Genomic DNA, 23,311 nt, shown 5'->3' on the forward strand with positions numbered 1-23,311 from the left:
CATATGTTATGCCTTATTTCACCCTCATATGTAATGTATGTTGTTCCCTTTTGAAGCTCTTCTTTTTAGAACCAACGAAAGTATTTAAACTGTAGAATTCAGCAAATAAATAATAGCCAAATTGTTTAATAAAAACAGCTAAAGAAATATATTCTTTAAATCACATGACTCTACGGTTCATGGCCTATGGAACCCAGAGGTTCAATGCCGCGTTCACAAAAGCTCTCCACTGACTTCTATCCTTAGCCAATTGGATCCAGTTTCTACTTTGTATTCCTATCTCTGCGAGATACATCTTAATATTGTCCTCCCATCTGCGCCTAGGTCTTCCTAATGGTCGTTTTCCGATGCATCGTTCAGTCAAGACTTTGAAAGCGTTTCTACTTTCTTCCATTCTAGCTACATGACCCGCCCACCTAAGCCTCCTAGACTTGACGACCCTAACAATGTTGGGTAAACCATATAACTTATGTAGTTCCTCGTTATGAAGTTTCCGCCATTCACCATTTCCGTTCCTCTTGGGTCTGAATATTCGTCTAAGGATCTTGTTTTCAAATACTTTCAGTCTATGTTTCTCCCTCAGAGTAAGGGACCATGTTTGGCAACCATACAGAACAACAGGCATGATTATCGTTTTGTATATTTTAAGCTTCAAATTTCTCGACAGAGTTCGCGACGACAAGAGATTTTGAACCGAATAGTAACACGAATTCCCTGATTTTAGTCGACATTTAATTTCTTCGTGAATATGATTTTCGTCTGTTAATATTGATCCTAGATATTTGAAACTATCCACTTTATCAAAAGTATTATTTAATATTTCAACGCATCCATAATTTGCCGTATTACGGTCCCGACGCACTTCCATGTATTTAGTTTTCTCTGCATTTACTTCTAAACCCATGTCCCTGCAAGCGTTTAATAAGGTCTCTGTATTTCTTTCTATTGTTCTCCTATCATCCCCTATTAAATTTACATCATCAGCATATGCCATAACCTGGTGAATATCGTTCAACTCTAGGCCCTGGTTGCTATCTTTGATTTTCCTTATAGCGTATTCCAGAACAAAGTTAAATAATAATGGCGACAACGCATCTCCTTGTTTCAGGTCATTTTCGACGTGAAAGCTTGTGGACAAAAATTTTCCTACCCGCACTTTACTTTGGGATTCATTTAAACATATCTTAATTAATCTAATTAACTTTCTCGGTATTCCAAATTATGTAAGAACGTTGTATAATGTTTCTCTCCTAACCGAGTCGTACGCCTTTCTAAAATCAATAAATAGTTGATGTACCAGGGTATCGTACTCCCACTTTTTTTCGAGTATTTGACGAATGGTAAATATTTGGACGATAGTTGATCGATTTTGTCTAAATCCGCACTGATAATCACCAATAATCTATAGTTCATATACATTGTATATTAGAAATTCTAAAGATCAAAGATTTTTTTTATTTTTTTTTTTATTTCTAAATGTTCTGATGTACAGTACGAGATCAATTTTGTAGATATTAAATACAAGTAGTATAAAATATGATCCTGTGTGATCTTTTTAGAAAATCTGCCAATTCACGTCGTATTACAAATATATATATATATGAGAAGAAGGAAGAAAGTTCTCGGAATCTTGTTGTAGTTTTGGAATTTGTGGTGTAATCACAATGAATCTTAGGTTGTCTAATTATTAATCTCACAAGTGTGAACAGGTCACAACAGGCAGTGTATGACACTGGCGTCTCTGGCATGTAAAATTTGGGGGGCGGGGAGCATCAAAGAAAGAGATTTCAATGGTAGTACCTAGCCCAACGTGTTTATTATCTTCGACTCCATTTGTCACATTTCTGCTTACCTTTGACCCCCTGAGATATATCAAGAATTCTGTTATAATCATTTCACAGCCTGAATTTTATATTCCAAATAAATATAATTATTATTATTTATATGTTATTCTGTTGTTAGTAAATAAATTAAATTAGTATAGAATATTGAATATTTTGTACTTCAAAATATTGGGGGGACGTATTCCCCTCGTCCCCCCGCCAGAGAGGCCCGTGGTGTAACTGAACGGATTAGAGTGTGGTTATCATTTGGTATAATGTTGCAGTTCGAGCAACGTTCAAAATATCAAGTTCATGTAGAAATTAGGGGGAATTCTGCTTCAGAGACTTTAATAGCCTTAGAAACAGTTTAGCATCATCGTATTTGGCTCTTCCCAAAGCTGAAAATGAGCCTCAAAGGTACGCTAAAAATGGAAATTCGGAAGATATCAAAAGGGAAATTTCGTCGGCGTTTCCAGTAATAGCAGGAGTGGTAGAGCACGTGTGTGTGTTCCGAAGGAGCCTACTTTGAAGATAATTAAGTAACCGTGTGCTTATATTTTGGTAATTAAGAGCTACAACAAAATTCTGAAAACTTTTTTGATTGTCCCTCGTATATATAATTAATACAACGGATCATAACTGGATCATTAACTGGATCATACTAACACTTTTTTTTCTTTCTTTCTTTATTGACAAAGGCAGACCTATGTATATTGATCAGAAGAAAGAAATGTTAGTGAAATTCTGAGTGTTTTCTTTTGTGTTCAAAGTGACTTTTTTAAGTGTAATGTGGTTGGTGCACACAAAGCATTTTCACCTTCTTAAGGTATTTGGTTAAGCAAAAATAAATCATGCTCCTGCTCCTGCTCTATCTCCTCTAAAGTTATTAGTTGTATTCAATTTCCCATCCTGAAAAAAAATTCTCAATAGGAAAAAAATCTTCCTTACCTTCAGCCTACTGAAGAAGTCACTCTTAAATGTCAGCAAATTGCAATAAAAACAAAACAAAACAAAACAAAAAAAAAAAAAAAAAAGAGAGAGAGATTTCCTATCCAAAACCAAAAAGTTAGGAATTCCTTATTTTCCACAATTATCGACAAAAATTCAATGTATCCTTGCAAAGCATAACATATCTGCTTCTAGTATCCCCCGGAAAAGTCTACAAAAACATGTCACCGGATTTAAAAGTTATTCTGTTGATCCATTAAATAAGTCAGGTATTTACTGCGTTCAATGCGAATGAGACTCCTCATCTATAGGCCAAACGAAACGCAATATTAGCACTCAAATAAAACAACTTATTAGACAACCAAAGAAGTCACAACAAGAGGGCATGTCGGTATTGGCGCTTCATTTGAAACAACATACACCTAACATAAACGAGGTTAATTTAATAGGTTCAGCAAAAACAAAGAAACAACGCGAGATTAAAGAATCATTCCTTATTCATTTATATAAATCTGCTTTAAATCGGGATATTGGCAACATTGATAGAATTTGGTTACCTACCTTTAATGCATATTTTGAATTTGCCAATAGTGGCGTAACATAGATACCGCGCTTCCTGCGATTCAGTTTACTTTCTTGCGCTTTGCTCTGCTCGTGATATTTCAGGATCCATTCTTTACGTTACATTTATTTAGTGGTATGTATTCCTTCTTTTACTCCTTTTACCTCCTATCTGTTTGTATCCTTGTTATTTTGCCACTGAAGAAGGAACCAGCGTCACGTTCCGAAATGTATAAAAAAAATACAAATATTTAGGCTTCCTAAGGTAGGATTCATGGGTAAGTAGCCAATTTTTTGTTAATAAAAGACCAAAAACTTATACTCTGATATAGTTTAACATCAAATTTTCGCTATACTATGGTACTTTGAAAGCTATTTAAAAAATAAAATAAAATAAAAAGAAGTGTAATATGGTATAAAATAGTTTATCTAAGTAGAGAAATAATTTATTTTAATTCATAACTCATCATTAACCATCAACAATCTTTTAATTTATATAAAATATAGGCATGATATTCATTCACCCGTCTTCTGTCGAATATGACGATCTGGTAGTTTGAACAGAAGTACAAGTATCTTCAAAATGTCTTGACTGTTTACTCCATATAATAGGCTAGCGCAGTCAGAAATATTAACAATTATCTCTCGTACTTTAACTCTAATTTCTAAATAATCCTTGCACTTTCAAGATTTCGGCTTTACCCCTGGAGCCTTTTTCATGACGAATAAGAGGAATAAAAATATAAGTGAAATATAAAAGCGGTGTAGGTACATCTAGCTCAATCTATTTCTGCTTGTTTGTGATTAAGGTTGGTTTAAAGGGGCAAGTTTTGCCGATAGATGGCACTACAGTCTTCGTATCTCTCCCATGTATTTTTTATCTTTTACGAAAATTCACGATTTATCTTACAAATTTCAACCTACAGACTTCAAATTTTTAGAAAAGGAACTTCATAATCTATCGAAGGCAATAATCTGTGCCGATTCTTTATTTAGAATTTTCTTCATTGTTGAAATTGCTTGATTGTTGAAATGAGTATCAAACCTTTAACAATGGAACTGTTTCAACAATGCAGAAAATTCTAAATAAAAAATTCGGCACGGATTGTTCCTTTTAATAGGTTATGAAGTTCCTTCTCTAAAAATTTGAAGTCTCTAGATTGAAATTTATAAAAGAAAATGTAAATTTTCGTGAAAGATAAAAAAATACATGGGAGAGATACGAAGAATGTAGTGACATCTATCGGCCTGTCCCTTTACACTAACCTTAAAGTGACTTGACGAGTGAATCGCAGCTAGAATAGATAAGAATTTATCACATTGATATAATAGATCAGTGATAGCCAATTTCTAACCCTCCGCGGCCCAGAACAAAATAAGAACCAAACTTGGGGCCATCCCCCTCCCCCTCCGTAAGGCTACGGTTCACTAAAGATCGGTAAGTCACACATTTCCTGAATATGTTGTATTCTCCTTGCATTCCGTTTCTTTTTTCATGTGTCCAGGACAATTACAGCCTGAGCTATGAACATTTGAAATATGCATCTGTCTAAAAATATCGACTCCAAACCAATGGTTTTATCTTGCAGAATGTGATTGGTAACCAAATATTTTCATATTGGAAATCAAATCTCAATTAAGGTGCATTATAATGGCCAACTTCCTGTTACGTATGAAGTTTACGAAAAAAGGAGTAAATCATGCGATTTTCATTTTTATTTGTGGGCCGGATGCGGCCCTAGGTCACCACTGGCTATAGATCATGTCAATTTTGTATGTACATTATTTGTTTTAACAAATTAAATTTATCTGATGTTTATATATATATATATATATATATATATATATATATATATATATATATATATAGGTTTAAAGTCTATTTGCTGCTGGTTAAGTTTCCCTAAAACGCCTCTAATGTGATTAAAAATGCATGGGAATAGTTAGCTTTAATTTATACATTAACCTTTTCTTTCTTTCTTTCTTTTTTTAAAAAATTCAAAACAATCTAATTATTAATAAACAAGTGTTGGTATGCTCAATAGTATACGAAAATTGTATTTGTTCATTTTCCATTTGTCAGGGAGCATTGGCAGGAACCATAGCCGGCGCTACTTTGCTTGCATGGCTATCCCTGGGAGCACAAGCTGCAACAGCTGCTGGCCAGCTGACGTTTCCGATATTACCAGGGTCTATTGAGGGTTGTGAGAATCATGCATATGAGTTTATCAACGTAACTTCCACGATGACGCCTCAAAGGTAATAACATATTTTAATAGTGTTGTAAACGTATTTGAAAAGTAAGTGAAAACATCTTCCAAGTTAAGGGCAAACATGATATTGAACTTGTGCTGTTAGAATAAATAAATAATTATTAAAAGATAAAAATAAGAAACAATAATAAAGAAGTGAGAAATTGAAATCGAATTACCGAAATGTGTTCAAACTTTCCCGGCAAACAATAATTTCTCACGGAAATAGAATCCGAGACCCCGTACACCAAAGACACGTATGTTAGTAACTAGACTAGCGGAGAAGAAAAATGACAGTACCGGTAGCTTTATTATCATTGGCCATTTATTCAGAGAACATCAGGTTTGAGAACACATATACGTATTTCGCATTTTTTTTTTTTTTTTCGAACTACAGAAAAGTATCTCCGAGTATTCAGGTGGGTTCCATATTAAAGCATTCGAGCTTAAACTCAAGCAGGACTCGGGGTATCTTATTAATGTACTAGACGAAGCCCGAATCTAGCTCGGGGTGGTACGTATGCGTCTCTCAGAAACCTTTTCCGGGTGGTGGTCGATTGTTGGTTGTGTGGGGAAGTTTATTCGAACTCTCTCAGCTAAAAGAAAACTAGCAATAAAATTGTGGAAATCTTGTAAGCCGAACGCTATTTTCAGTTTTCTTGTTTTGCAGTACATTGCTAATCAACATAGAATGTGTAGATGAATATTTTGAGCTAAAATCGTTTTACTTTTTTTTTTTTCCGTATTAGTATATGAATAAATTAAAATGCATGAAAAACAAGTAGCGAATGTTCTGGAGGAGCTAAGGTTCGATTCTGGTTTCGACGACGAAGTTGATAATTCCTAGATGTAATGCTTTATGATTCTCAGAATTCATTATCTACGTTTTCTTAAAGTAAAAATAAAATGAAATCTTTCAATTTAACGTCCCACGATTATATCCTTTAGGCTAAGGGAAACAATGATTAAGGCAAATTAATGATAATGGAAGAATTGATGGAATTAGAATGTGTAAGGAAACGGAAGTACCCCGAAGAAACCCACTGATACGATGTTGTCCACCACAAAGTTACTTTGCGGGGAATCGAGCCAAGAACTCCACACACCAGAGGTAAGCGTTTTACCACTCAGCCGTATACTTAATTAAGACAATCAGAAGAATTAATTAGAAGAGAAAAGGTATAAAATACTAATAAATATCAATTAATGTACAAAAAAATACTCAATACAAGTTTCAACATATTACATTTCCTTTGTATTTACTCGCTTGTTGTATTGTTCTCTGTGTACAAGACTGTATCAAATTGAACGTTCATACTTTTTCCATATTGTTTTCTTTTCTTTTATCATGAAGGAAAAGGCATGCATTTTATGCAACTCTGTAGCAGTTTTACTCAATTATAACAATAATAAGCAGTTTTATAACTTTTTTGTACTTTATCTTTCTGTTGTAAAAAATATTTTGATCTAAGTAAAAGAGCGTTTGCTTGTAGTAATATTGTAATAATTCCACCTAACATTATAAACAAGAGTTCATCTTAAATCTAAAGACTTTTTGCCATGTATTTCGCATGTCGATTTTTTTAAATACCCAGTATACGTCTTTTAAAATGCATTAAATTGACAGGAAACTGGAATTTGCACAGGTTCATAAGCACAGGAGTTAAAAAGCAAAGTCACATGACGATAGTATTTTACAAATGAGACTTTTAAACCCACATTCGAGTCGGAGCCCATTCCTGCGATGTGTTTCCCTCAAGTCGGTGGGTTTTGCAATACTTTTTGATTTTTATAAAAAAAAAAAAAATAATTTAGAAACTTCAGAGCAATTAAATATTTATTTTCTTGAAATATGAAGTTAGTACCACTGAATACAACATTATCAACCTGTTTTCTCATTTTTATGTACCTTTTTATATTCTTTTATAAATGTACCATTTTCAACTATGAAAAGAGTCTGACAAGCAATATGATTGATTATAAGTATGCATATATGAGCTTTCATTTGGCGCATTACAGCCCTTCAAATGTTATAAACCGTAAATACAAACATTAGATACTTTGAAATATCAGAAAGGTATAAGTATAAAGTAAAAATATAGTGCAAGACCGATTATTTATATTTTTCGCCTGGAGTCGCCCTTTTTGAATTCGCTCTTCCGTCGTGCTACCATTGTCAGAAAAAGTATAAGAATATAAATAAATACGATTGTTGTACCTAAGAAAATATTACAGAGACCCCCACCCACTCACATAAATGCTTATCTTACAGTCATCCTTATTGGTCAGTCATTACAAGCTAAGAGAAAACAACTCAACGTCCCTGCTATAGAAGCGCCGGCAACATAATCTGGGTCAATATTTGAATCATCAACTTCAGATCCAGAATCAACAGCAAACTCATCAAACATATTCAATATTTCTTCTTCGGATAAATCTCCCATTTTGAGTCCAAAATGTATGTAAAGACGCGGAAATAATGGCTGCTGGCGAAGGGAGGATGCTACTAAACACGCGGGAAACGCTCTAACTCGCTCTGCACCGGATGCACGGACACCTGGATTTTTTTACAAGTACTAAAAGAATCACAAAGTATATATGAGAACAGTGTTGCCACGGTCCTAACTCCGGAGTGGGCTGAAAAATAGTACCAAATTGAAACAAAAAGGGCTGAATTCATTATTTTATACCAGTGTAATACATGGCTCTATAACACGGAAGTGAAACAGGTAACGTTCTAGAACACTCTCCCCCAATATGGCGTCACTACTAAATAAGATAGCCCAGTAAGCCGGCAACTATGTCAGTGTATATTTTCGTGCTATTATCGTTTTGATGTAGAATCTTAACGACACATAAATCATAGACTTACTTGAGCACACGCAGAATATTCAACACTTGATTCAACGTGTGCATTTTTTTTTTTTTTTTTTTTTTAAATTTCAAGCTAAAATTTAAAATACACTACTTCTTTCTCGTCTCCTTCATACAAGGCGCGGGTGCACCCATCTAGCGTCATTTGTTTCTAGGTATAATTCGAAGTACGAATTTTCAGCGGTGCAACGTCACAGAATGAATGTTCAACAGCACTTTTAAGAGTCCAACACTATAGGTAACGGGAGGTGTAAGAAAAGTCTTACTGACACTTTTGAAAATGTGACAAGTATTTGTTAAATGGTGCTGAATTGGGTAGAATTGTACCAACTTGTTCACAAAAGAGACTGAAACTGCCAGCGTGGTACCAACAACATGAATGACAAAAAAGGCTAAATTGGGTTCAATTGTACCAGGTGTGGCAACACTGTATGAGAAGTCGAAAGTCGTCTACGGATAATCATATAATCATAATTTATTGCATCCGTTTATCGTCATACAACGAAATTGGACATGTCATTTATATATATACCAGTATACATAAACATACATACTATTACTACATATAGATTCTTATGGTTTCACTAATTTACTTACTATACATTTAATTTTACGTATACGAATTATTTTCTACATATTCTTCAACCGAGTGAAAGCAATGTTCTATCAAGTACCTTTTAAGTTTGGATCTAAAGCTATTGACAGAGACCTGATTTTTTATACGTGATGGAAGTAGATTGTATAATAGAGTACCTTTGTGCGTAACTGATTTATTGTATATATTTGTCCTATGTGCATGCAAGTGAATGTCGTCTTTACTTCTTGTATTATAACTGTGAATGTCTTTGTTAACAATAAATTCACTACTATGTTTTTTTTTTTCAAATACATTAATATTTCGAACAAATACATTGAGGGAAGAGTCATTATTCCAAGTTCCTTAAAAATATTTCTGCAAGAAGAGTTCCATTTTACTCCTGCAAGTATTCTTACTACTTTCTTCTGTAGCCTAAAGATAGCAATACTTTTAGGTGCATTTCCCCAGAACAACAAGCCATATTTTATTGTAGAATGAAAATTTGAGTAATATATACACTTAGCTGTTTTAACATTAATCTTATCTCTTACACATCTAATTGCATAGCATAGTTTGCTTAGCTTAGTTCTTATATGTTCTATATGTGGTTCCCATTTGAAATTATTAGATATTTTAACTCCGAGAAAGGTAGCAGTTTCTACATATTTAACTGTTTTATTATTTATTTTTACTATTGCATTGGCTTGATTACTTTTACCATTGTTAAAATTTAAGGCACATGTTTTATTTACATTAATGATTAGGTCATTTTTATTCATCCAACTTGAAAGTTGGTTCATTGCTGTTTGGCAGTTTGAAGCTAATTCGCATTCATCTTTCCCACTAACTATTATGTTTGTATCATCTGCATATAAAGTCACACATGAACTATTAATACTTTCGGAAAGATCGTTTATATAAAGAAGAAAGAGAAGTGGTCCTAGAATTGATCCTTGTGGTACTCCACGATTAATAATTTCTTCACTTGACACACATTTTTGAATTTTATTTTTAACTATTCCTGTGATTTCAGTTACTTGTTTCCGATCTTTAAGGTATGATTCAAACCATTTATTAGCTAAGCCTCTAATACCATAGCAACTAAGTTTTTCTAGCAATATATGATGATTTACTAAATCGAAGGCTTTTGTTAGATCTAAAAATATTCCTATAGAAATCCAATGTTCAAATTAACGGAAATTTCAACACGTCGGGGAGACATGATCCGTTCACTGAGGAAAAGAAAACATCATGGCTACGTGACGTGCTGAGACTCGAATGTGTTAGGACAGTGAACTCTTCTTTTAAGATTAAGAAAATTTAATCTTTAAACAACAAATTTTTGACAGAGAGATATAGAAATCGAGGAAATAATTATAATACGATATCGAAGAGATCGAATTATAATAATATTGAAGAGATTAACAGGAAATAATTATAATACAATTTATAATAAAGCGGTTCCTTTATTATTAAAATTCATTGTTGAAAGTAAATATCTGTTTTAACGTCTTTTCTAACCTTCTTTTGCAGTGACGACGCGTTTGTATTGTATAAGTTGTCGTACCTGTGGCTGACTCCAATTGGTCTTCTAACGGTGATTATTGTAGGATTAATTGTTAGCTTCCTCACTGGACCTTGTGATCCCCGAGATTTAAACCCAGACCTTTTCTCACCACTTATCAGAAGATTTCTTCCGAAAAGGCTACCAGACAAATATACACCGGTCCAAGTTCTTATTGAAAATCATTTGAAAGACGTAAGTATAACCATTATGTGATAGTTATTGATGAGTTTGAACTAGTCAGTTACACTGTTAGATATTATAGGGCAATCTGAGTAATTTTTCCTCTGTGTGAAAGTGGCTTCATTTTCTCTTAAGTTTGTTTGTAAGAGACGTCCCTCATATTAATATTTGAAGGAAATAAGTGTTAATTCTGTCTGTGTATGAGTTTTTCTGATCAATTCCAGACACTAATTCTGTGGTACTTTTCATCTGGTTAAAAGTAAGATCGAATTACTTTATGAAAATGTTTTACAATTTATTTAAAAGGCTTTTAAAATTGAAATAAGGCCTTTTCATAAACTTGTTCTGAATATTTTTGTGGAGATGTCTTGACAGTTCTGGAGATTTAATTTTTCTACAGACAAGAATAATGTATGAATCTCTTTTAGATAGAACTTCCTCATTTCTTGATGTCAGAGGCAGCTCGTTGGGGAAGTACATGATAAAAATTAAAATTTGAGCGCTTCAATAGAAGGGAAGAAAACTTATATAATGTGCTAATTTTTATATACAACAATTAGTGCATCACACGTTTCTTTCCTTAATTTCAGGCGATAAAACTTATTAATTTTTTATCTATGTGACTTCCCTAACGAGCCACCACTACGTTATGTAACTTATTCATATAACGTTGAACATCTATGCAAAACTTAAATTGTAATTAGTATCTTAAGAGTTATTGAGTATGCAGTGGCGTATCTAGGGTGAAACAAGCAGTGCACGTGGCCTGCTTGGTAAATATTAATTTAATTTCACTTCACAAAACTTTCATTCATTGAAAAAAATATAAATATCGAAAATTTACATTTAAATGAAAGACAGGTAAATCTGAAGATACGAGAATAAAAATTACACATGGGAGAAGAATTCTTAAATAAGGAAACAGGAAAGCTTGATAAAACATGGATGAAATACGTAGAGGTCTAAAACCTCTCTTGGTCTCGACTACATCTAAATTATGACTGAGGTTTGAAAAGTTTCGAATCTGGTGGAAATAAATGAGCTGAACAAAACTTGTTGTGGAATAAGTTAAATATCTTTTGTAATATATACAATTCACCAAATACGACACTTTAATATCCTACATTCAAGCCATCTCCCTCTTTCGAAATGAAATCTTTCAGTTTAATGTCCCACGCTTATGCCTTTTAAATTAAGGTAGATGGATGATTAAGGCAAGTGAATAATAATGGAAAAATCGGTGGAATGAGATTGTGGGAGGAAACGGAAGTATCCAGAGAAAGCCTACGAACACGATGTTGTCCACCACAAACTTGCTTGGCCGGGGATCGAACCAGAGACCCCACTCGCCAGAGATAAACGCTCTACCACTGAGACACCGTATCCCTCAAATGAAGCTTTAAATGTGTCTGTAATTAATAAATATAATGCAATTATATACACTGTATATATATATATATATATACAGAGGCGGATCCAAGGGATGGCTAGCCCCTAGACATTCAAGTGTACACTGGATAAAATTGGCTTCAATCCTGCTTTACACTGGATAAAACTGGAAACTATGGTTTAGTCCCTCCCTTGATCATATCCTGGATCCGCCACTATATATATATATATAAATGTTGTCTTGAAATATTTTGGGAAATTTTTCAATACTTTTCATAATTTTAATTTTAAGAACCTAACAATCTTAGTTTAAAGGCTTAGATGTTATGATTATCACATATGATTATGATATAATGAGTATGATATGATTATATTGCTCTACGTTCTTATCTAACACCAAGGTAATGAAGAGCGATACAACTTACAATAGAAAATGGAATCTTCATCATTCTTTATATTCACAATGTTAAAGTCCCACTAAGTTTGAACCAATAATTACAAGCACTCAGAGCCGTGCCGTGGAAAATCAGCGCCCGGGGCGAGAGTATACGACGACGCCCCCATACATATATTCCAAGCAATTTTTCCTATCTTTTTTCCTTTTTTCTCCCGAATTTTTCGACCCGCTTCCCTCCTCCCCCACGGCACGGCCTTGCAAGCACTAGAAACAAGTGCTTGAATTATGAGACTACGATGACACAACTGAGTAGTGTTAATGTAAGAATACTTGTTTTACTTTAAACCTCCTTTTCTGATATTGTATTAATATTCCTATTTTTCTATTTCCTTAGGGTTTGTATTGTTCTGGTGACAAAGAAACGACGAACTTCAGGTGATTAGACCACAACGTCATGTGTTGTACTCTCGACTGAATGACGCATAATATTTGCTTTCACTATGCTTCGAATATAAACATTTGTTGTTTTTCTTAAAAAGAATGTGCCGGGCGTACATATGTAAATTTTGTATATTTACAATGAGTTTTACTAGTGTATAATTTTTTAATGTCTAAGAGCATATTAAATTATTTTATATATATATAAATAAATAAATCACGTTGTTTTCTTTACCATATCTTAGATCTCATTAATGTTCGCGGGGCGTCTAATAAGTTATCTACCTAGACAGGAAGGAATGCAAATAGGCTCACCTGGTCATCACTGTTTTTCAATGTAGTCCCCATGGAGGTCTATGCACCGTCACCACTTTGTGGACAAGGAAGAAATCCTAGAGAAAAAATAGTCTTTGTCATGGCTTGATAACCACTGGGAAACAACCTGTTGAACTTCGTTGTCAGACAGGTTGGTCCAAGGTCACCAGAACTTTTACTTTCAAAAACGGGACGCATACGAATCGGCGACGGGAAGGGGGGTAACTTCCATATTGCATTTTGGGACTCAGCAGTGTTTTCAATTTACAAAAAACAGAAATACGAATAATAACACAGCGTTTCTAACTGAAGTACTACCCAACAATACTTTTAACTACTTCAACATTCAGAATTCCCACTCAATTCCCACTTGAACCACAGAACACTCAATTCTCATTTGAATATTGAGAAGTTCTAGGTACGGCTGAACCTTCCCAATGCAGGGGCGGATCGAGGACCAACTTCTGGGGGGGGGGGGCGTTGGGTTGTCATACTGCTACTTTTAAGGGCTCCAAACTTTGGGATGGGTTTTATTTATATATGGTGCCTTCCATTTCAATTCAGGCAGAGCATGTACCACCACCATCTCAGATATTGTTGAAACTTTTTTTATAGCAACTAGACATGTTTTTAAGAGACCCATATTTTTTTGTTTTGTCGAAAAAAATTTTCCCGCCAAGTAATGGGCCATCAAAGACGGGGAGTACAATTTATGAATTGTAGAAGACATGGAAAATGGTCAATTTCGGAGCCTCACCATTCGGCTATGGAGACAGGTAGAGTTATAATTCTTGTTGTGGTATGTACATAGGGATATAAATAAACTATATTTTATTATAGTTTGGTTTGCGCATGCGTATCTTTTTGTACATAAATTAACAAATGAACGTAAATTTATCTGAAAAGTCGAAGTTTGCGATTTTTTTTCGAGCACTTCCGGTTCGAATTTTAAAATTCTGTTTTCACGGTTGGTAAGACCTAGTTACCCGCTTTCCGAGAAAAAATTTGTATCGCTTCTGTGGTCAACCGTTTTGTCGCAAAAAATTCGAGAAATTGTAAAATTTTCAAAAATCGCCATTTTTGGGCGCCATTTTCTCGAAAACACCATTTTTTAAAATTCTGAAATTTTGTCAGATGGTTCAACTTTACCTGAATAATAAACACACCAAATACCATTCTCGACCAATGCTTCATGGATTAACTGCAGCCTTTTAAAGTTAGCGAAGTTTCGCTAATTTTTATGTCACAGTTAGCAACACTGGGAACAATGAAAGTGCAATGATTTGATGATGTTTGTGGTTCATATTCATTAAATGAAGAATAAATGGTTTTCTTGGTTGGTTTTTTATTATTTTGAACAAAGAGGCTCTCTGAAATAGTAAAATGAGCCCCCTCTACTCCTCCGTTTTCTTAAACAAAGTAATCTGAGGTGGAAATTACGATTACGAAACACACAAATTTTAAGTTTACTTGAAATGGCCATCCAATGAATTCTGATGATCTAAACTATTACCTCAGTATGATTTGGAATGCTCCAGACAGTCTCAATTAAGTGCGATGTCATTACAGTGATCGAAAAATGACAAAAAGTTAAAAAAAAAAATCGAAATGTTTTCTTACGCGTTCCAAAGAAATTTACTGAATTTTTAAACAGAATAATTCCACCATAAAAATGGGTCACTCGGAATTTTATAGTATTCGACTAAAGTGTGTCAGTCCGCAACCTGAGAGGGAAGTGTGTGTGTATTGTGCAAATTTTAAGTTATCTGCTACTGCGTTGCAACAAATCAAAGGTGCAACCTGTATTGAAGCTGTCATGAGTGACCTATTTCCTTTAGTAGTATGATCCGCTGAAAATTACAGCTGTCTTCTTCAAGAATGTAGTGAATGTCCTGGAATGAAAGGAATAAGTGTAGAGTCTTTGATCCTGCTGAAAATGAAAGTGTTACGTACACCATATGGGAAAACAATGATCTCGTTAAAAAAAACTGTGCCACTTTCCGTTTTCGTATCGTACATTGCTGGTTTAACTGTAAGAACTGTAATTCATGACTACATCAAGAAAATCCAAAGAGAATCAATTGCTACCGAAAACCACCGCATAAAATTTCAAGATACAAATTCTATTTTACTTCATGTGGACTTCGTTGAAAACTGGACTGTTATTCTGCAAAGTGAAATTCAGAGTTATCACCGAAATATGAAACAATTGACAGTTTTGTTGTAATAAACGACGATAAAACACACGATTCGGCTCATGTACTCATAGTCATAGACAAGATTCTAAACATACTCGAAGAAAAGCGAAAATATATTTTATAGAAAAAGATTTGAATACGTGAAAATAGGTGTCTACAATTTCCCAAACCGTGTCAGTGATTTCTGATGGTGCTGCATCCCACTTTAAAAATCGCTTTCAGATGTTCGAGATGTAGACAGGTTCGATAAAGCAGTGTTTTTGCAGTGAAACCGGCCATGCAAGGGTCTCTGCGACGGTAGTGGGGAGGGCAAAGAATGTGGCAAAGCGCCATAGCCTTAGGCTAAAACAGATACACAGTATTAAAACCGCAGAAGAAAAAAATTAAATCTTTAAGTTTTACGTTCCACGGTTATGCTAAAGGAGACGGTGATTATGAGAAATGAATGAAATGGTGGAATGCAGAACGGCACGAGCTGGGATTGAACCAGGGACCCCAAGCACCAGAAATGAACGCTCTACCACTGAGCCACCGCGTCCCCACTAAAACCGCAGGAGAATTCTTGAGTATAGTGCAAGTACAAACTCCGGGTATTACTCTCGTTTTGTTACCTGGAACTGAATTCGACGACTTCCGGAAGAAAAAAGGGAAAGTATGCGACCGGTAACTGGTATTCAACGAAGTTATCTTTCGCTTTCGGAAAATTGCGAAGTTTTTATGGCAGTAACGGGTCACCATGAACTAACTTCATACTTCCCCCCAAAATCGAACTTTTGCAATTCAAAGTGTAGATTTAAGAAATCTGCAAAAATGAACTTTTGCTATATACATATATGTATGATAACCAATGGTGCGTAGCAGAAATATTATGAATAAATCATGAATTACGTGAAGTTTAAGTGCTGTTTATGCTTCCACATGAACCTTCAGCAGGGTACAGGTTTCTAGAAGAGCATAAGAGAAGTGAAAATAAGTGTTTTGTGACTATCGACAATGTGTTACGCAGGGGCGAATCCAGGATGGACTTCTGGGGGGGGGGGATTGTAATACTGCTACTTAGAGCTACTTTTAAAGAGCTCCAAACTCTGGGATGGGTTTTATTTATATATAAATAAGAAAGTTTCTTCTTCTGGGGGGGGCGGCAATCGTCCCCCTAGATCCACTCCTGGATGAGTTATGAGTGAACCAACATCTATTGGAGCATCTGCACGGTTACATGCTATTAGCAAAGAAGACAACAATCAAGCAAATGATTGGTCCATGTAAAAAAAAATAAAATAAATAAATAAAAAAAATCAGTGAAATTTTGTTTCCGAAGACCATTTTAAGTAAGTGAACTTGAAATTTGTGTGCTTCGTAATCGTAATTTCCACCTCAGATTACTTCAGTTTAAGAAAACGGAGGAGTAGAGGGGGCTCATTTTACTATTTCAGAGAGCCTCTTTGTTCAAAATAATAAAAAACCAACCAAGAAAACCATTTATTCTTCATTTAATGAATGTGAACCACAAACATCATCAAATCATTGCACTTTCATTGTTCCCAGTGTTGCTAACTGTGACATAAAAATTAGCGAAACTTCGCTAACTTTAAAAGGCTGCAGTTAATCCATGAAGCATTGGTCGAGAATGGTATTTGGTGTGTTTATTATTCAGGTAAAGTTGAACCATCTGACAAAATTTCAGAATTTTAAAAAATGGTGTTTTCGAGAAAATGGCGCCCAAAAATGGCGATTTTTGAAAATTTTACAATTTCTCGAATTTTTTGCGACAAAACGGTTGACCACAGAAGCGATACAAATTTTTTTTCGGAAAGCGGGTAACTAGGTCTTACCAACCGTGAAAACAGAATTTTAAAATTCGAACCGGAAGCGCTCGAAAAAAATTTCGACTTTTCAGATAAATTTACGTTCATTTGTTAATTTATGTACAAAGAGATACGCATGCGCAAACCAAACTATAATAAAATATAGTTTATTTATATCCCTATGTACATACCACAACAAGAATTATAACTCTACCTGTCTCCATAGCCGAATGGTGAGGCTCCGAAATTGACCATTTTCCATGTCTTCTACAATTCATAAATTGTACTCCCCGTCTTTGATGGCCCATTACTTGGCGGGAAAATTTTTTTCGACAAAACAAAAAAATATGGGTCTCTTAAAAACATGTCTAGTTGCTATAAAAAAAAGTTTCAACAATATCTGAGATGGTGATGGTACAATTTTATATTTTTTTGCCTGAGTTGAAATGGAAGGCACCATATATAAAATAAGCCCCTGTCCCAATGAGTGTTGGTACGGAAGAGTGTAGAATTAGCATTGACCATTCATATTTTGAATAATAATTACGGGACACCTGTGTCATGTTTGCTTAAAAACGAGAAATTTAGGCGTCCCGTTTGAGAATCAGAAAAACGGGACAACGGTTGAAAATAAGGGACTGTCTCGGCTAAAACGGGACGTCTGGTCACCTTGGGTTGGTCCCCTGTCACCAGTTGAGACAGGAATTTGTCCTGGTCTTCCTCAAAGAAGTCCAACAAGTCTTGGGACAACTGCATGAGAACAGTGCTCAAACTTCTGCAAATCCATTGTTCGCGGCGTCACACAACCATTCGCTACACGGCGTTACACAAATAATCGGTTGATGACCACTGCGTTGTTCCGACTGACCTCAAATTACGCAGCGGGGTTCCACAGTGGTCTTGACATGCGTGTCTGACGTCATTATGCTCCGCCCCTCCTTTCCTGTCTAGGTAGATAACTTATTGGACACCCCTCGTAATAAATTAGTGTACGAAGATATTTGGAAAAGGGAGCCACTGCCTTTCTCTGAAACTTTTTTTTTTAAGTCTATCGGGATGGGAGAAGGCAGAAAAGAACAGTTGTCGAAACTACGAGTGTAATTAGTGAATATTTGAGGTGTGAGTGAGAAAATAAAAGCAAGAATAAGATGGCGAAAGAAGTTTTTATGTAGAAGAAGAAAAACTGAATTTCAGAGCATCGTATAGAGCAGTGTTCCGCAACCTTTTACTACTAACGTCACAACATAAATTGTTCATGATTCAACATGACATACCAAAAAGTTATTCCCCTTAGGAACATATTGTATGGCATTATTAACCCTTGTGTATTACCGTGAAAATTATAACAAAGGCGATACCATGGAATCCCTTTAACACCTCAATTAAAAATAAGTAATAATTAGTTTTTTACAGATACATTTCAAAACAATACTTCTTTGTATTGCACTCCAACTCGCACTGTCACCTTTGATAGTACTGACATCACCCTCATCCAACATAGAAGAAACACAGGTACTTGACGACCTCGTCACCACATAACAGGCGAAATTAGAACCCAGAATAGTCAAATCATGTCTTCTTGGGGTTGTCGCTGGAAGTAATGGGCTTTAGCCCTTTAAAACTAACCACTTCGTTATTCACAAGCTGTTAATGCTATAAGCATGTTTCAAAATATTTATTGCTTCAAACTGTAACCTGAGAAAGAAAGAAACAAGGTAAGAAACAATGTAATGTAATTCAAGAAAACTTATATTTTTACTACCCACCCAACTTACTTTATTATGTCAATAATGAAGTAATTTTTTGAAACAATATATTAGCAATTTCTGGCAGCTAGTGAGCATTATGTAAACTACTAATTTTGCTCGTTTGGTGAAAAATAAAATAAAGAAAGAAAAATTTGTTTACTTACATCAGTAGGCCTATTTACCTTGCGGTCCTTTTACGACCCCAGTGGTAAACAATCTTTCTTTTAGTTAACAGCAAAACAATAGCAAACGAAAATTTGTGTCCAATATTTTCAACATACATTGGGGAGCAAATATGAGAACAGACTTTTATATGTACTCACGTTTATTTAAGAGATATACTCCATTAAATACCTCTGTGGTCCCAAAATGACCCCATGGTAGTATTTAAGGATTAATATAAATGTGCATTATAATCAACCTATTATTATTATTATTATTATTATTATTATTATTATTATTATTATTATTATTATTATTATTATTATATTATCGAACAAACTTCGAACTGTGCGTTTATTAATAATTTATGAACATGAATTAATGTTAATTATGGTAGAAATTTGCAATGTATTTAAGCTCCATATATGAAATTGTTCAACATTTATCTCCACTTTTAAAGTAAGTAATTATACCCATGCTTTCAGTGTGATATTTATACGTGCAAGTGGCTGATCCATAGAGAAATTGTTAAGCACAGTTCAGACTAATATGTAGTTAGCAAGCAGCATGTCAAGTGTACACCACGTAAAGAAGTTTGGTTATAATAATGAAAGTAACAATGGTATGCAACCAATCTGACGTTTATGTGCATATTGGGTTGCATACAACTAAGGAGCAAATTATCTATAATAACTCACGAGGGAATGCATGGGCGGGGCCAGCATATCCTCGGATCAAGTGGATGGATCACCTTCATTAAGGAACACGATTCCTGACTTTTAACCCTTTAATTTTGAATAAAATTGATGGTGATCCACCGAGTAGCTCTTGAGATTTTCCGTCTCCTGAACGGACGAACACACGGACAGACATAGTAAATATATTAAGTAGTTTTGGTAACCAAATGTTTTTAAAAATAAACTCAGCGAGTGATTGTATCAGCACAGAAAATTTTTTCAAATTTTACCAGTAGCTTTTAAGGGTCCTAACTACAGCGAAATTAAACTACCGCTAATTTTAGAGCTTTTCTGCAATATCTTCAAAACAAATAAAAATATTCGAAAAGCAGAAACGTAGTGAACTAGACAATACGATTTTGCACGTGATTCCGTTATCACAACTCATCTATCTGCTTTCCATTTGCAACTATAGATAGATTTAGCACTTTTTGCAGGTTCTGTAAAGAGCGGCATACCAAAAGCAGATAGATGAATTGTGGTAAAAGTATCACATGCAAAATCGTATTGTCTAGTTCACTACCTTTTTGCTTTTCGAATATTTTTACTTGTTTTGAAGGTATTACAGAAAAACTCTAAAATTAGCGGTAGTTTAATTTCGCTGTAGTGAAGACCCTTAAACCCTGGACTATTTTTATCTTTTTTACAACCAAGAATTAACAACGTTTGAGCTATTGTGTATGGTACTCGACCTTTATAGTAAGTTCTGCTACGTTATAACTTACTTCCTCTTACTTTTCCTGAAATACATACTTTAGAAGTCATGGCAATCTTTCGTTTTGTTCAAAACAAGCAACGGTAGAAAAAATTACTATACAATAGAAACATTGTTCAAGTTCGAAAGTAACCTCCGATTAGTCACTGTGTGTGAAGTAGGGAGGGAACGCTACAATCTTTGCACAGACATGCGCGATAGATCAGTCTGCATTGCATTCAGCCGTGGTAAAGTGAAGGTTATCTGATCACTAGTTTAACTTTGTAGCGTCTGAAAATATGTGCTTCAATAGAAAACCCGGTGCGAGGTGCGAGTGCGAGCTGTTATACGGTTTCTTACGGCTCGATAATAAGAATTATGTTATAGGTTTATCCATCGATCTGTCAAAGGCATTTGACAAAATTGATTACAATATTATGCTAAATAAATTGTCTCAATATGGCATACGTGGCGTAGCAAACCAGTGGTTTTCATCCTACCTAACAAATAGATGCCAAACTGTTCAAATTACAAAAGTTGAATCAAATCGATCCTGCACTTTCTTCTCAAAACAAACAAAAATTACCAGAGGTGTCCCTCAGGGCTCTATTTTAGGCCCTACTCTATTCACAATTTACATAAATGATCTGATAAAAACTTTACACCCTACAAAATGCATGTTATATGCTGATGATATAAATATAGTTTGGTAATAAATATAGTAAATTTAGTATTGGTCAAGACAGAAAAGGTTATAAGCAAAATAGTTACTTGGTTGAATGCAAATAACCTTCTCCTAAATACAGATAAAACAGTCGCAATAAACTTTCGTTTTCCAGGAAATAATCCATCCTTCCCTTCGCTAAACATTAATGGAAAACAAATTGATTATTCTAGTACAACAAAATTACTTGGTGTTTACATCGATGATGATGTGTCTTGGCAAACCCATGTTAAAACATTAAATAAAAAATTGACTACTTTATGTTTTGCGTTCTTTAGGTTACGAGATACAGTTTCACGAAATAGCTTATTATCGATATACTATGCAAAAGTCCAATCACTCCTCAGTTTTGGAATTATTTTTGGGGGGTCAGCCGCATGCAGTCAGGAAACATTTCGGATACAAAAGAAAATACTACGAATAATATTCAGACTAAATAAAAGAAAATCATGTAAACAAATATTTAGATCACAAAAAATTTTAACTCTTCCAAGCCTATACATATATAAATCTATACACTTCGTGAAACAAAACAAACAGATGTTTATACAAACAAGAGATATTCATGTATATAACACGCGGCAATTAAATGACATTTACGTAGTACAACAAAATTACTCCAAGTACCAGAAAAAGTTTATTTAAATTGTACGAGACTTTATAATATGTTACCATCACATTATAAAGAGGTAAATTTTAATACTCAAAACAAAATTCGTACTCTGTTACTTTCTAAAGCATATTATTCAGTTCAGGAATTTGCAAATGATAACGATGTATGAATATGATGTAATTATGTAACAAATTTAACATGTGATGTTTATTATAATTTTGTACTTCAAATGGTGTAATAAGCTGTGATTACAATTTGCATTTATATACTTGACAACTGTAGCAGTTATAGGAGATACTCTCCATATTGTAAGTCAAAACAGGCAAAATAAATAAATAAATAAAATAATATTCGGTAGCAGCTATTCATCGCGAACTGTTGCCGTGTATGGACCAAATGTGATGAGTGAAGGAGTTGTTCGTGAATGGGTTCGTTCATTTAAAAGTGGACGAACAAACATTCATGACGAAGAGAGGAGTGGCAGGCCATCAGTGGCCATTGATGAACTCGTTCAGAAAATTAAAGGAAGAGAGGAGTAGCAGGCCATCATTGGTCACTGATGAACTCGTTCAGAAAATTAAAGGAAGAGAGGAGTAGCAGGCCATCATTGGTCACTGATGAACTCGTTCAGAAAATTGATGGAAGAGAGGAGTAGCAGGCCATCAGTGGCCATTGATGAACTCGTTCAGAAAATTAAAGGAAGAGAGGAGTAGCAGGCCATCATTGGTCACTGATGAACTCGTTCAGAAAATTGACGGAAAAAATTCGTGAAAATCGACGTTTTACAATCTCGGAGTTTTCCGATGAATTTCCATAAATTTCCAGGACTGTGTTATATGACGTAGTGACACATGCTGGAAGATGCGGTCACAGGCTGGCTTAAGGAACAGACGGGAGATTTCTATGCTGATGGAATTTCTAAGCTAGTACAGAGATATGATAAGTGCTTGAATGTTTATGCAAACTATGTTGAAAAATAGAGCAAAGAAGTAGTTTTAGATGTATATAATAAATTCTTCTTACGTACTTTGGTGTTTCTTTTTTAACCAATCGGCCCTCGTATATGGAACACAGTAATTGAATTAAAATAACAACAATGAAAAAAATAATAATAAGACTCAACAACCTACAACAGATAAAAGTTTGCGGTAAACCTTTCATCTTGCCGGGGTACACCAGTGTGCTGTGGCACACCGGTTACGGAACACTAACATAGAGTAAAGACTTCGAAAACACTCATAAGATGTTTCATGTGCAGTATTGCATTTGTCTGGAGCAAAACATGAGATGATGAGGAAGCAATGTATAA

At 34.6% G+C, this 23,311-nt stretch overlaps 1 protein-coding gene across 5 annotated transcripts in view; it reads left to right on the forward strand.

The window, feature by feature from the left end:
- The window catches only part of LOC145669024 (sodium-coupled monocarboxylate transporter 1-like), a 159,507-nt gene extending 146,398 nt beyond the window's left edge, over positions 1 to 13,109 (forward strand). For all 5 annotated transcript variants that reach the window (XM_081737367.1, XM_081737366.1, XM_081737364.1 and 2 more), the window contains 3 exons: positions 5,416 to 5,591; positions 10,569 to 10,794; positions 12,963 to 13,109. In XM_081737367.1, coding sequence (XP_081593493.1) covers positions 5,416 to 5,591; positions 10,569 to 10,794; positions 12,963 to 13,007 — 447 coding nt within the window. In that variant the 3' untranslated portion in view covers positions 13,008 to 13,109. The remainder of the gene's footprint in view (positions 1 to 5,415; positions 5,592 to 10,568; positions 10,795 to 12,962) is intronic.
- Positions 13,110 to 23,311: the final 10,202 nt, after the last annotated feature.

The sequence above is a fragment of the Thermobia domestica genome, chromosome 13 (genome assembly GCF_964235325.1).
Source record: "Thermobia domestica chromosome 13, izTheDome1.hap1.1, whole genome shotgun sequence".
NCBI lineage: Eukaryota > Metazoa > Arthropoda > Insecta > Zygentoma > Lepismatidae > Thermobia > Thermobia domestica.